This window comes from Dermacentor andersoni, chromosome 1, assembly GCF_023375885.2.
Source record: "Dermacentor andersoni chromosome 1, qqDerAnde1_hic_scaffold, whole genome shotgun sequence".
Lineage (NCBI taxonomy): Eukaryota > Metazoa > Arthropoda > Arachnida > Ixodida > Ixodidae > Dermacentor > Dermacentor andersoni.
In genome coordinates this window covers 176,277,200-176,293,112 of record NC_092814.1, presented here as the reverse complement: position 1 = coordinate 176,293,112, position 15,913 = coordinate 176,277,200, and the positions used below count along the sequence as shown (strand labels likewise).

The window sequence follows — 15,913 nt, the reverse complement described above, 5'->3', positions numbered from 1 at the left end:
TCCTTTCTGTGTTCTTTTCAAGCCCCTAGATTATTGGTAACATAGCTTGTAGGCAGATACCATGCGATTAAATCTCGTATTTTCATTCTGCTTCTTGCAGTTGCTGTGATATCAATTCCTAAATAACTCTAGTCTGTTCGACTGATAGCATGTGCTCTTTACTGCGCAAAATAAGAAACTTTAGCAAACTTATGGTGTGTCCCTTAGGAGGGACACACCATCGTTCCGTCTCAGAGCGTAAAGATATTGGGAATGGTCTTCCAGTCGGATCGCACCAATACAATATTAATTCAAAAGCTTAAGAATACAACAGCCCAAGTTATGCACATGATCCGACGAATAACAACCAAGACAAGCGGCATGGGGGAGGCGGACACGCTTCGGCTTGTCCAAGCCTTCGTCGTGTCTTGAATAACTTACGCTATTCCATACGCACTACTCAACGCGACGGAACTAAAAAAAATCAACACAATGATCAGAAAGGCATATAAGCAGGCGATGGGCCTGCCAATCAGTACGTCCACAGAACGCCTACTACGACTAGGCGTGCACAACACGGCCGAGGAGCTCATCGAGGCACATTTATCCAGTCAGCGAACAAGGCTGGCGGTTACGGAAGCAGGGAGGTCCATTCTCTTACGTCTGGGGCTCTCTGCCCCTCTGAGCCATCCGCCGCCTCAGACTGTGAGCTTACCCCATGCCATCCGGGGCAACATCACCGTACGTCCTCTACCTCGCAATGTGCACCCAGTGCACCACGCATAGCGAAGGGAGGCCCGCGCCCTGGCCATACACAAGCGATACGGAACTTTACCCTCTACAGCCTACACGGACGCGACTTCTTACTCCAGACGCGCAGCCACAACAGCCACCGTAGTCGTCAACAAAGAACATCGGAGCAGCATTTCGCTCACACGAAACAATCCCCTCCAAGCCGAGGAAGCGGCCATAGCCCTCGCGCTCTCCCAAACAGAGGTTGAAGTCATAGTGACCGACTCCCAACAGGCGTACCGCAACTTTGCTAGCGGCAGAATTCATACCACTACGCTCCGGATCATCAATCAAAAGCCGCCAACGAGATCAGTCATGATCATCTGGGCGCCAGCTCATCAAGGCATTCCTGGCAACGAGGTCGCCAACCACGTGGCTCGAGATCTGACCCACCGAGCCGACGCCGAGGAATCTGAACCCGAGCGCATGCACCCTCTAGTCTCGTACCAAGACATCACACAACACTACAAGCTAACCCGCAGAACATATGCACACCCACACAAGTCACTACCTAGAGAGCAGGAGCGATTCCTTCGAGCTCTACAGGTTAATACATTCCCCCACCCAATCAGAAATCACCTCATAGACCCTACACAATTCTCTCCGCAATGCCGCTTCTGCGGAGAGCCCGGGTCCCTCAGGCACATAGTAGGGGGTTGCAGAGCGGCACCATTAAATCCTCCGAACCCTTACCCCACTAACGAGCTTTGGGAGAGAGCCTTGGCCAGCTCCGACCTCGAGGATCAGCGACGGCTGATTGCGAGGGCCCAGGACGTGGCCCGAGCTCAAGGCATTCTGAATGAGGACGCCTCTCCAAAGCTTCATTCACCCACTAAAAATGTTTATTCTCTCTCTCTCTCTCAGCTGGCAGTGGCACTGCCGTACTTGCTGAAACTACAAATGTTCTCAGCGTAGACACACTTGCTGCCCTAGACTGGTATACCCAAATATTTGCACTGGTGCTCCATTTCGTCGAAGTGGACACGAAATTTTGCACTACGCTGGTAGTTGAAATGTTTTGAATGCAGATGGAGTGGCTTCAACAGAACGACTTGCCCACATACCATCTCTGACACATGTATGCGCTCTCTCTCCACTTGGTAGCACTCAACTTTAAGTGTTCCCTCTCGGTGTGTTTGTCAGATAAGTGGGCAGGCCTCACACTCAAATTTTTTCAGCTTCTAATGAAGCATATAGCAGCACACGTAAGCTGAAAGATATGCTACATTTTATGACTCATGAAAGTGGCATGAGCACGAAATATTCAACTACAACACTGTATCCAGACCATGAAAATAAACATAACCCATTCTAACTATAAAAATGTATTGTGGAAATTGTTTTGAACAGCCTGTTCAATGAAATGGGCACATAATATGTAGGTTCCACATTAAGTGTAATATAAGCATTTCAACTATGTAATGAAAATGTAAATTGCTTTCACTCACCCTTCCTGTGCTAGCCATCAGATTGCTTGCATTTCTTAAACTATTTGGAGGACGTCCTTTAAAGCGGATGAGGGGAGATGCACCAATGTATATCCACATATTCTTCCGCCCTTTGACCAGGGGCCACTGTGTTGATGCCAGTGGACTGATCGAGAACGATCAGTTGGCACATTGCAATGAAGCAAAAATTAAAGCCACTATGCACTTAAGATATTATCACGTTTTATGTCACCTGTCATCTGCTTACTCTCATTCAAGACACCATGCTAAGTTACTAAGCATTAGTCCGATATTGCTGCATTTATTGGTACACTGTCGCCTTTTAATCACATTTTCTAGTAAGACCTCCAGGTGGGGACCAACATATGCAATTAATCATGCACAAATCAATTCCGCAATGGCATGGGTAAAATTACTGTGCAAATAACCCATATTACATAGACTCTAAGCAGCAAATGCTATGTACTTCTACCCATCAACTTACTTAATGAACTGATATGCCTAAATGCCTAAGAAGAGGTTCCTCCGTTTCACGTACGCTGGGAAAATTTGTTGCACGAGGATCAAGAACAGCGGATGCCCTGTTGCGCGAAGTGCACGAACAGCGCACAAATCGAAAAAACCGCGCGAGCGCTTCCGAAACTCCGTGCGTACACATGGCACCCGCAAGAACTCGGCAGGCGGCAGACAAAGTGCCGCGAAGGCCGTGCATAGTAGAGACCGGCACCAGACACAAACAGCAAAAATAGTGAGTACCTTGAGTAACAGAAGATTTTACGCCAAAGGGATTCACAACTCGCGAATGCAGTATTCACTAATGAGTTACACGGAGCATATGCGGTATCCGATCGTGAACTACAAAAAGTATAGCAATTGAACAAAGCTAGAAGCAGCTCAATATATTGCTAGCATTCCGAGGCGCAGAAGAAAATCGAATTCGGCTCTCCATAATGGACACATGCAAAGTTCCTCTTAAGACGAAGAAATACCAGTCACATGGGAAAAAGGGGTCAAAACACAATCGAAGAAGCTGAACCGCAAGCGATAACAGCACGGTGTGGTTCACGTAACATTCTACGAGTGCGCTGTAGCCCAAGGCAAGGAAATAGGGCGGGCACTTAACCTCATCTCTTGCGCTACCGTACTTGTAATGAACATTAACAAAGAGGCCGTTTGTCAGTTCTCTTGTCTGCAACATTCTCGCTAAACGGGAAACTGAAATACCGCAGTGACGGCTGTCTAGAGGATATAGGCGTGCGCAGACACTGCGATTCCCGCCTTTCTTCGCATCCTGCAAAACTTTCTAGTTTCACGCATGACGGCCGATCCCGATGCCAGGCACCTAAAAGCAACATTTCGTCTCTAACTTTAATCTTAATACTGCTCCTAACGCCTTAATTACAACGTCACTGAAAAGGCGCCTCACATAACCATAGCGACAGACAATGAGCTTGAAGAGCAAATTAGTGCCCTCTACTCGGCGCTCTCGAATGAGAAGCTCAGTTGCGCTCCAAATTAAAATCATACAAACAAATCGCTGCAGACACAGTGCCAAGTAAGACGACAAAGCACAATACTTGCTTGACAACGGACAGCGCAACCGAAATCAGTGAGAAACACATGACTGCCCAAACGAGCGTAATTGCAGAACTATGTAGAGCCCGGTTTCACACGGCAGCCATTGGCCTCGAGCTCCACCACTGGAAAAGCTGGCGCCACCGTCGGCGTGACGTGCTAGGAGGGATCACGTGGACATAGCGGCCGCGTCGGCTGCTTCGGGAGCGCCGAAGCGAGCTGTAAACGAGTTTAAATTCCCTCTTACGCTGCGGTCCTCATTTAGTGGCAAATTTTTCCCGCTTCGAGTGTCTCCTTTACAACGCTTCAAAGCACTACAATAGGTAGTGGCTGCTTTTGAAGGCGCGCAACATGGTAGGCTACTGCTCGGTGCCGCAGGGCCAGACGCACGTAACGGAGGCCGGTGTCAGCCTTATTCACACGTAGCCGCAGGACAAGAAGCTGCGTGAAGCTCGGCTCGCGACACATAAAACCGGCAAACAGTCATCGGCTACAACTCGGGTATGCAGCAACCACAGACGCGAGGAAGATTTCTGCTATGGCGCCCGGTCTGCGATGTTCTGAAAACGCGCACTGAGACGCTCGCCCGAGTCCGCTGCCCGACTAGTGTCATGACGGTTTGGTCTATGAACTTGTCGATGCTATAGATACTGAGAAGTTCAGTTGTGTGGAAAGGCAGCGCTAAGAAGCACATTTAAAAAAAGCATGGCATATGGTCATGTTTGTGTTATGAATTAATGCACTGGATTACAAAAAAAGGAGCAGCGGTAAATTGCACGCTGAGAACAGCGATAAACATACAGTGCGACGCAACTCGAGAAATAATATTGAAAGGTCAAAAATTTAGAAGAAAAAAAGATTGCATCGTCGCGACGGCACATTACAGTCCCCGTAGGCGTGGAAGTCTCTACAATGAAATTATTTTTGAACAGTTCTGATAGCGCCCACGCAATAATGGTTGCTTGTATACTGTCAAATGCTCATATTCTGCGGCCTAAAGCTCATGGCACGGTGAGAAAACGCGCGCGCGGAGAAAGCAAAACAGTGCGCGGACAAGCATGCAGACGCGCAGTCGGTCGCTGCGAATCTGCGCGATCGCTGCATTGAGGCTTCGTTCTATTACGCTCCATTTAGTTATACAAACACTACAAGAACATATTTCACATAGTTTGCTCTCGGCGTTTACCTACCTTTCACGCAAGAAGCCGGTTCGGGAGACTCCATCGCGGCGACCGCGCGCAGTGGCGTTCACTGTACGCATTCGGTAAAGAGATAGCGTCTGTAAACGATTCTGTGCCTTCAGTTTGCCTAAGATTATTATTTAGACACTAAGAAACTTCTCTCGTTTCGAAAGTACTTACAGAAATGTCCGGGAGAGCTCGCGCATGGTGTTTTCAGTGAGCGCTGACAGCAAAACCTATGAGGAGCGCGCCACGTGATCCCTCATAATACGCCAGCGAGGCGCTTCCGATAGATGGCGACTCCGTAACTCCTCGCCGCCAATAGCGGCAGGCTCAGCAGCCTTTGGCTACAGGCTTGGTCATGTGACCGATGTGAAGACGGTATCGTATCGCCACCTTGCGTAAGGTTGGATCGTGTTGATGACGAGACGTTCATTTGAGGGATCGCCAGCCGTTTGTGCGCAGGCGCGAGTAAGAGAGAGCGTGAGAGAAAATCTGGGGGCTTTTGCTCCTTACTCTGCCATGGAGGAAGGAAACTGAGGAGGGGCCCTACCCACTCCGCGCGCTAGGAGAAAAGTGTGGAGAAAATTACGTAGTAGGTTCTCCTTTGTTTTGCTGTTTTTTTATTTCTTTGCTGTAGTGGCCCCGCTTTCGGGCCACAATGGCGGCTTTGTTATTGTTCTGTGCGCTCACACGTGTTGCTCTGTAGGTTTCGTACCGTGGCAAAGGTGCCGTGCGGGCAGCTTTGCGTTGGTCTCCGTGTTTTGTTGCGCTGCGTTATCTGGACCGTGCTCTACCGGATGTTGCTGTGGCCAGGTGGGACAGGAGGAACTAAAGATCGTGAAATGAACGCGCATGCAACGCTGTACGCAATGTACCGCGCCAGTGCAATGGCAACGGACGAAGGAATATCCGCGGGAAATTTTGTCCTCTTTGGCGGAATCATGCTAACGTGCTAACGATTGTTTAGTATTGCTGCGGAGCGTGCGGGTCCGAGCAGCACGGTTGCGCGCAGCACGGCGTGGTTTCGCGAGAAATGTAAGCAGTGGCCCGATAGGCGGAGCAACGCCATGAGCAACGCCAACTTCCGGCTTCACTTTCGATTCACAAAGAGTGACGTCAGGGCCTCTCCTTAGTTTCCTTCCTACGTGGACTCTGCCTAGGCACTACGGAGGAGGTTTCTTAGCGCGTATTGTATGTGTTTGTCCCCTAAACATGCCGGCATTGCGGAGTGCGGTCGAGTTTGCTTACGCTCCGCCGCTGGCTGCCCGCGCGGTGAGGCAGTGGGCACGGACGCCCCATTTGGTGATCGCTGTGTCTGAAGGGGCAATGTTCTGACTGGTGTTGTATAAGTCGCGGGTCGCTTTTTTGTCATGACGATAGATTGAATTTTTTGCAAGCACTGCTCCAGGAGGGCACATGTAACCGGCAAACGAAGGCCTCAGGAGAGCACCTCAGGTTACTATAAAGCAGGCGGCGCAGGATCTCCAGGGCACCCAAGGGGTAGCGGGGGGACCAAAGCTGAAAGTAGGGTGGCCCGTGGGTTGGGGCCGCGGAGGCCGAAGCGTGCCAGGGGGTGTTCGCATAAAAAATTGGCTGTCCGCGATATATAGCGGACAGCCGATCTTACACTTCCCTGGTGCGCGCAGAGCGGCTTCAAGATCGGCTTCACTGTTACTGCGCTCGAGCACCATTTTTTTCGTGGCCTGTTGCGCTGTCAACTTCATTCGGAATCGTTCGTCTCTTTTGACGTGAGGTCAACACCATAAAGGCTTCTTTTTCCTAGCCGAATTCATGCTAATGCAGGGCGATGCAGCAGCAACTGACACGACGAGTGCCGTTTGATAAATGAAGCATTCTCCCGCCAGGAACGGCGCCGTCGAAAACCCAGCACGCTACTAAACAGATACGGCCAGTCTTATGAAAACGTTTTCGGAACGTATTCACCCCTCGTTTTTAAGCTATCCTGCTTGCGACGTTTTTGAAACGTCGAGTTTGGTAAAAAATCTGTTTGATACGTTGAATCCATTAATACGACGTTTTGAAGACTTTGTGTGCTACCTCCCACGAAACACGGAAGCAGCTATTTGATGTCTAAAAGACGTCTTGAACGGCTAATTCAAAAGTCTAGCTATTTTGATCAAGACATTTTGTAGCCATGGACGTCTAGAAGTACTTCAGTAAGACCTGCTAACGTTACGCTAAATGTTGGCTAACGCACAGCTTGAGGAGAACAACTGAAGACTTTTATTAGACATTCCCTCAAATTTTTGCGGCAGCTTTTACAGTAACATGAGGTTTGCCCACAGTTACAATTTATTTGAAACGAGGCACGGACATTAGAAAAAAAGTTTATATTGTCGAATAGAGTGATGTACCAGTAGTTTTTCCAGATGTGAACCATGGGAAGTGCAGTACAGCCGCATTGGTAGATTAATGTTTTTTACTTAGACCAATCAATTGAATGCCGCCTGTCAGAATTATTTTGCAAACTAGATTGTATTGGATGCTGATATCAGCCCATTGACCGAAACAAGAACGCCACCTCTGGATGAAACAGGTCATTATTGAAAAAACTTCGCCCTGCTGGGTCTCCACCGAATTGAAATAGTTTCTAGCAGGGAAACATTTTGTCAGTGATGCTGCAGCTCAGGCAAAATTTACAACTTGGTTTCAGCTACAGGGGGCAAGATAGCCTGACATCAGTATACGAAACAGAATGCTGTACTGCAATGAATTAAGAAATAAAGGATAGTTAACATCTGAAAAAACACTGCGGACCACTCTAACTGGCAATATAAATATATTTTCCGATGTCCATGCCTCATTTAAAAGTAAATTGTAACTTACTCTGTGGGTGCCCCTTGTTAGGTAACACCACATGCTTGGATAGCATGACGCAGAAATAATGGCCAGTTCTTCGGCATACCAGCCATTAGTGAATTCCTTGCACGCTGCATGTTACTGGAACTGAAAGATAAATCGTAATATGATGTTTTTTCATACACTTTACGATGAGGTTCTCATCCATAAAACATGATTGCAAGTGAAAATGCAGCAAGGCATCTACTTCACACTATGTGACATAGTCAAACTTTATTACCTAATAAGTTACAAAAGATGCAGAAAGTGTAATTAACAAGAGGGACAAATAGCAGCAAAGGTGATCATGCATGAATCTTGAAGATGGTTGCCACCGCTGCTAGAGCAGGCCAGCCTTCTTAAGAGAGCACTGGCTGCCTGCAAAAGCTTGCTGTCACAGGCCACGCGTAAAGGTTCTTGTGTCGTGACACAACAGTTCTTGTAGACACAGGGAAGCAATACATGCACAGAAGAAGGAAAAAAAGTGAGGGAGGAAATGGGAATGTTCAAATTGGAACTTCAGTTAACAAAATGTGCTAAGTAAGAAGTTTGACTCACATTAAAAATAAATTTAAGCACTCCTTTTTCTTAAATTACGGGTCTATTAAGATGTGTATGTGACGATGTTTAAAATTACTACATTTCCTGACATATAATTAATAAGTTACAGAGCAGAGTCAAACGAAGTCAGCCTTCAAATTAATGTACGGGGTTTTGTGGCTAAAAAGACACTTATCAACTTGTCAAACAAGTCTGAGAACCTTCCTGCAAAATATAACCAGCGTAAACGAGTAATCCACCCTGGAGGTAAATGATGTACTATCTTAATTAAAAGTTAAATAGATTTTTTTATTTCTAAACCAAAAGCAAGTTTCGTATTTTGCACTGTCTAGCTGTTGCCATTTTTTTCAAACTTAAGCATGACAGTGCAGAGTAAGCGGGTAGCATGCAAAGGAGGACTGGTGATAAAGTAGTGTCCCAAAGCTACACTCCTAGGCTGGATCAATCACTTTTGTTGATATATATTCATGTGACCCTAATTGGCTTAGGGCAATACCTCACACCAATAATGCATCACTTTGGATGATGCGTCATACAAAATGGAAAGTATCTCATGATGTGATGAAACGATAACATTGCCCACTATCCTGGAAGTGTTAACATGCTTTTGCACAAGAAAGTGCAAAGTGGTTCGTATAGGTAGCAAATTCATCAGTGCATATATAGCCTCAGGTAATTGTAAGCATCTATGTTGAGTCGCAATTGAGAAGCCACTGCACACAAAAAGATGTATTCAAGTAATGGTCCATGTTGAATAATTGCCCACCCAGTGAAAAGTCAGATGTGGCAGGCTAATGGGCCAGGGCAAATAACTTGTTAAATTCTGATAATACCTCCATGTTATTATTGAAACAGATGACAAAAAACAGCACAGGTAAAATTATACTTATGACAAAATTTTAAAAGCACCTCTGCAAACTGCTAGAACCCTCAGTATCATGCCTGTTCTGCACGCACATATGTTGCAGCACAAGCTCTATCTCAGACGCAGGCCTCTCCACACATCACTGTGCGATCTCCTCACAATAAGGTTAAAAAACAGTCTGGCACAAGCTACCTGATGTGATTCATTTTGCAAGCACCAGCCAAGTGCTGACGGTGGTAGAGCGAAATTGAAGTTCGTCCTTGTATGGAAGCCTCGGCCCATGTTTTATCAATTGTAGCGGCATAGCATACCTCTTGCAGCACATACATAAATCTTAAATTAGACTGCTTGCTGATCATCATCATCATCATCATCATCATCATCAGCCTGGTTACGCCCACTGCAGGGCAAAGGCCTCTCCCATGAAAGTGGTAGTATGCCGCTGGTATTTTCTTAATACGAAAATTTTACATATATAGCAATGTAGAAAATCGGTATGGTTGATCGCATTTTATAAATCCTTGAAACAAATAATGCCTAAAGTTTTTACGATGGAAGAAAGTGCAGTTTTGTATCCGGATATCCGAATAACCAGATTTTATTAATCCAACAACCGGTCAGCCTCACCGATTACCCCGCAGTTATCCTATTTTTCGGATTGGAATAATAGGTGCATCGAGCAACCAGGAAACCGGTTTTGCAGAAAAATCCGCTTCATGGTGCTTCACTGCTGTCCATTGCTCTCGTTCTAAATAGGCTCTGCATGCCGCCGGCGCCGCTCACAAGGCAACGTGAAATGACAGCATAGAGACACGATCTGAAACTTTCCCCTCTTGCACTCAGTGTTCCTGTCACAGACCGCACAAGCGGTCGACTCTATGTCGGCCGATGAGACAGAGATGGCGCCACGGAGCGTTTGCCAGCGTGACGCCGGGAAAAAATCGTCTGCTCCCGTGCGAACATAATCGCGCGGTGTAGCGTGGAGCCGCAAAGCGGGGGCAACCGGCACGGCAGACGCACGCTGCACCCGGCTCCGGAACCACGGCCGCTGGGAATAAGCAAGACACGCACGCACCGGCAACAACCCGCGGCTCCGTGTAGACGACGAGATCAGGGTGCACTTCCCGGCTGCTGCCGTTGCTCCTGCTGGCCGGATTACGCTTAAGCTGGACATGTCTGCCACCGCCGGATACGACTACGACTACGCGCCAGGTGAGAAGACCCCACGCCGGGGCCCGCATATGGAAGCCACGTGGGCCGCCGCTCTCGTTCGCCGTTGTCGCTGCAACGCGCCGTATGGAGCACGGAATATGTCCGGCCCGTTGATGGGGGCGAAGGAGCGAATGGGTTTTTCTCCATCAGTGACCGATGTGTGGGGCCCTGGGGTGTACACGGTTCTCGCACAGGGGCTTCGCAAAACCACGGCCCTGTTGCCATTTCTCGACCCTTCGCCGCTTGCGTAAGCATGGGCCGCGGCGCGAAACTAATCGCGCAGATTGCAAGTCTGCGGTTGGTATGATCTCAACGCGGTTCATTTATATTGCACAGCAATGTTCCACCGTCCCTTTCCTTTTTTTCTTTCGCTCGTTTTATTTTCTTTCCATGTAGTCACGCGTAAAGGGTGCTGAATTAAGTTTCTCGCATATCGGCGGAAGTAACACTGGAGGCGACGATCGTGCGCAGTTCGTTGCTTCGAAACGCTCACGACCGAAGCTACAAATACATTTACTTTTTTCTTTTGAAACGCTCAGTTTGTCTGTTCTTTTGTCACCTCCGTCCGTCATATACATGGGTATAGCCCGAATGCGCCAAAGTTATTTCCGAATGCGTCCGAAATGTCTCGGAAAAGTCCGTAGGACCCCATTGGACCATCAGCGTCCAACAGATGTCAAGCAGAGATCCAAAACGGGACACTCGAACGTCCCTAGGACATATGTAAGAAGCCTGTGGATCATTCTTGGATGTCCATGGGATCGTCCCATGCACGCGAATTGGCGTTCATAGAAACGTCCCACGAACATCATAATGGGATATTCGGACGCCCAACAGATGTTTAAATATGGGTTATTTTTATTGTACAATCCCGAGTACGTCCTAGGGACATTTTTGTCAGGATGTAGGACGCTTCTGGGACATTTATGTTACCAATTGTCCAGAGGACGTTCCTGGGACATTTGGTTGTGGATTTAGGGTATCCACAGGACGTCCATATTGATTATAAATTAACATAATAAATACGTTCCTTATGATGTCCTTATGCAGTGCAGCAGGCCTGCTGCATTTTGCATACCATTAACAAAGTAAGCTTGGCCTGGTTTTGTGTTGACTTGTGAGGCAATGATGAAAAAGAACTGCATGGCAGTTGAAGATCCATCCCAGTCGTCCAAGGAGGCGGCCAAACATTTTTGTGATGCAAAAGCTGAAGTACCAGGAGACAGGCCAGGAATACAGCCCAACGCATCTCAAAGCATGTTAAAAGAAGGCTGCAGTGCAGCTAAGCATTGTGCACATAATTCTCTGATACGCTGAGCTAATATATAACATACAACTTGATAAAAATGCATTAATTCAACACATATAGACATGCAAGCTATACTTCTTTGTGCTAACAGGAACGAAGCTACATAACTAAGTTCTGCAGGCTGCTGAATTATTTGACAATCTCATTAAAAATACGGCATTTATTTCAATAAAACAGTTGCAGGAAGATCACGAGTCCAACTTTTAAATGCACTCAGCAGTTTTCTGTAAAGCCCATCAATGCAAACAAATAAAACTAAATAATTTCATCATACAAGCTCAGCCATTAGGAGTTACTTATGACGCACTATGGTTAGTAAAAGTGCACATGAATTAAACTGTTTGCATGTGCACTTTGGGTGAGAAAATTCAAGACTTCGCAGTGGGGCCACTACGGAAGTTATCATGAGGCTTGCTGTGGGCTCACTTCCGTGGTGGCAGGTACATCAATGCAAAATTTGCTGAACAGTTCAGATATGTTAGTCACTTTAAGTTGCCAGAGCCTTTCCTTAGGCCATATTCAGTAGTTACGCGCACTAACAAGAGTTATGCTAAAGATGTTACAACTACATTATGCATTAACAAAGTTACTTGATACTAGTTCAGAGGTCATATATAGACACAAACAGCTGCTATATATGATCATCCATTTATAGAGAAAATGCGCTATGCACCCATAACAAGTTCTGGTAAAGGTAACCAGAGCAAGCATTGGCACTTTGATGTAGTGACGAGACCATTTCAGTTGAGCTAATAATTTGCAGATGCACCTCGGCCAGTAAAAGAACTTTAAAAGCCTTCTGCAAGGGTGAGGGGGTACAAAGGAAGTTAGTAGGATGGCTACTGTGGGCTGGCTTACTTCAACAGTTGCAGGCACATGCAATATTTGCTGGAAAGTTCACACGTGTCAGCCATGAAGGAAGCTACTCCAGACTTTCTGCGAGGCTGCTTCAGTGGTCGCACACAGTAAAAGTACTAAATATTTGATAGATACACTGGGCATTAATAAAATTACTAAAGGATCACTTAGGCAGTTGCAAACACGAACATTACTGGAGAGTTCACAGATACAAAAGCAGTTATAATACACTTACTTCGACACCAAACCAAACTGATTTCATAGGTACTAAAGTTACAACATGCTTGCTGTACTTGAGTGGTCACAAACACAAATTCACCGTAAGTGCTCGCAGGCTCGAAGCAAGTAAACAGAAGCTGAATGGGACCTTTCCGTGGTCGCAAATATTGCTGAAGCCGTCACAGGTACCTTGGCGACTACACAATTAACTAAAGGCTTGCAGTATGCTCGCTTCAGCAGTCATAGACAGAAAAATGCGTTATGTGAGTTCACCCGTACCAAAAGCTAACAAAGGATTTGTGTGTGCTGGCTTCAGCGGCCACACGCAAACACAAATTCATCCTAAAAATTCACGGGTATCAGACAGCCTCGATGGAAGTTACCAGAGGCAGAGCGTGGCTGTTCTTCCATGGCAGCAGATGCAAATGCTTCTGAAAAGATAGCAGGTATCTTGGCGACTAAACATTTTATTAAGGCTCACTGCAGGCTGGCTCAGCGGTCGCAGACAACTACATCGCAGTTCACATGTACTAAGAAATCTACTGGGGCATTTCTGTGGACTTGCTTGAACAGTCAGAGACAAAAATTAACCCACAGTTCACAGGTACATCAGCCCACAAGGAAGTTACCACACGCTAGGTGCAGCCTTTCATCCATGGTTGCAGATGCAGAACAGAAGAGATCACGGGTAAGCTACACAATTTACTAGTCATCATACAGGATAGGTTCCAGTGGTCGCAGACACGAAAGTGCACTGTTAAGATCAGAGGAACTGCTTGTTTCTGTGCTGATCATCAACGAAGAATGATGTCGACCCAAAGGGACACCAGACTGATGGCGGGAACACAGCATGGCTGTAAAATATGCAATAAAAACGTCTTATAAATATGTACGAAAATTGCTATCCATGTGTATGTTAACAACCTACACTTTTAACAGCAATCTGCAGGTTCTGACAGCCACTTTGCTTCCTTGTGGCTTAATACAAGCTCACTGAGCTAACAGTTATCAGAAAAGAAGTTGTAATGATTTCAACTCTGTACAAAGATAAAAGGAATTCTCCTAGTCTCTACGTCAGCATAGCTATGTCAAGCGAGCTGATAACAGTAAAAAATGTCGCAGTTTCGTCCGAAAAGCGAAGCAGTGATTGCGACAGCCAATTACCAGACAACTATATTTAAGCAGCTGTACGTGTTATCGCAAATGGAAATTACAGTAAACCTTCGCTTTCTTGTTAAATTAACAAACTTGGTGTCGTGCGCAATGCCAGGCATGAACAGGGGCCATGGACGCTATAACGTAGAGCTATTCCAAACTTTTCTATTCCAATTCTGAAATCATCCCTCCGCCATTGGCTAGCAACTTTTTTTAACCATCCCCACTTCGCCTGTCTGTCACGCGACGTCACAAAAACCGCGGTAGCTCCCCATCTGATATGATGGGAACACGCTGATTATGCTTCACTGCAAAGAACAAAAGAAAAATAGTTATTTCTGATTCGACGCCTTTTCGCCATTAGACTTCGGTTATCGGTCAACAGTTTTCGGGCGGCACCCACTTCACCTGCCTGTCACGCGACGTCACAAAACCGCGAAAACTCAACGCGTCAAAGAGACGTGTACGCGTTAAAGATGCATTAATATGCCGAACAAAACGGAATTATTTCTCTGAATAGCCGCAGGCTGTCCCGTTCCGAAAGGAATAAAAGATGGCTGCCGCCGATCGCTGAGGCAGTCTACTCGCGCCTGCCGGAGAGCATGGGTTTATTTGCGTAAAATAATACTTTTTGCGTGGCTGTGTAACGTTTTCGAGCACTTTCGGCACGTTTACGACCTCGCTCAGTCAAGTTTTCTTTGCTGATAATCCTTTTTAGCGGCATTCTTAACCTTCCGTTGCATGCCGCCGCGATTTTCGACGAGCCACCCCAAGCTAAGTAAGGGAAAGCGGACCGATCGCAGACGCCGCACCACCCTCTTCATCCGGTTATCGATATTCAGTGCACTGGCTCGGCCCCATAGAATTCCTCTCCACTTGAGCTGTGCTCCTCGCCTCTTATCAGCCAATTAGATAAGACAAGCCGCTCAATGTAGGCAGTGTTATTCGTTTTTAAAGCAAGCAAAAGTGACCTCCTATAAACGAGGAAAACATTTGATTGGTCTCTTTAAACAACCCTGCGGGTCACCACCCGATGCTTGCGTCGGCGGTTACGCAAGTTTGACGTCAGGAGATTGGAATTACGTATATTTACGTAAAAATATTCCAATATGGTTTTATATGTTTCCTATATGTTTTAACAACTTCCCGACACTGTCGGGAAGTTGTTATTATTAATATTCATTTTCTTATTATTCGCCACTGTTCACGAAAGATACAACGATAACTCTCGCGGACCCATCCTGTGGACTACGTGGAAGGAGTTATCGGTTCTAAACGTTTCGAGTTCGTAAATTTCCTTTCGGCGGATCTTAGCGCTGCGCAGGAATATAGGACAGAGTAAGCTCGGGAGTTTGCAGAAAACCAGTACGATGCAACCAAACGAGGCACTGCCGATGGTCAATTGCCGATTGATGTTACTTTCGCCTCAAACCATGGGTATGGCCCGCAAACCATGGGTATTTCGCCACAAACCCTGGGTACAATGCCCGTCATTCGATTACGCGCAGACACGACATTTTAGTCGAAAAGATTGCAAGGCTGCTAATAAAGAAACGCTGACTTCATGAACTCTCACTTACCTCTTGATGGACATACAGCCGCCGCAGAAATGGAGCTCCAAAGCGCACGACGAAAACGTTCACCTGTAACTAACAAACGTTCACGCTTGAACTCATGAGCGCATGACACAACCACCATGTTCAGAGAAAGCGCGCGAACTCATATGGCGAACTAAGCGTGCGAGAGCGCGGAGCGCACCAACCCAGCAACCTTCAGGCATTCCGAGCTTACAGAGAAGAGCGAAGAGGTCCAATGAGACGGCGGCGTTAAGTCATGTGACCAACTACGCGCAAATCAGCGAAAAGCGTGCGCGTGCATGCAACAGACAGTGGCGATT

General features: G+C 46.7%; 1 protein-coding gene across 1 annotated transcript in view; it reads left to right on the top strand.

The window, feature by feature from the left end:
• The first annotated feature begins 10,238 nt into the window (after positions 1–10,238).
• The window catches only part of sbm (L-type amino acid transporter sobremesa), a 144,264-nt gene continuing 138,589 nt past the window's right edge, over positions 10,239–15,913 (top strand). Inside the window, exon 1 of the mRNA XM_050195080.3 lies at positions 10,239–10,475. Coding sequence (XP_050051037.2) covers positions 10,436–10,475 — 40 coding nt within the window. The 5' untranslated portion in view covers positions 10,239–10,435. The remainder of the gene's footprint in view (positions 10,476–15,913) is intronic.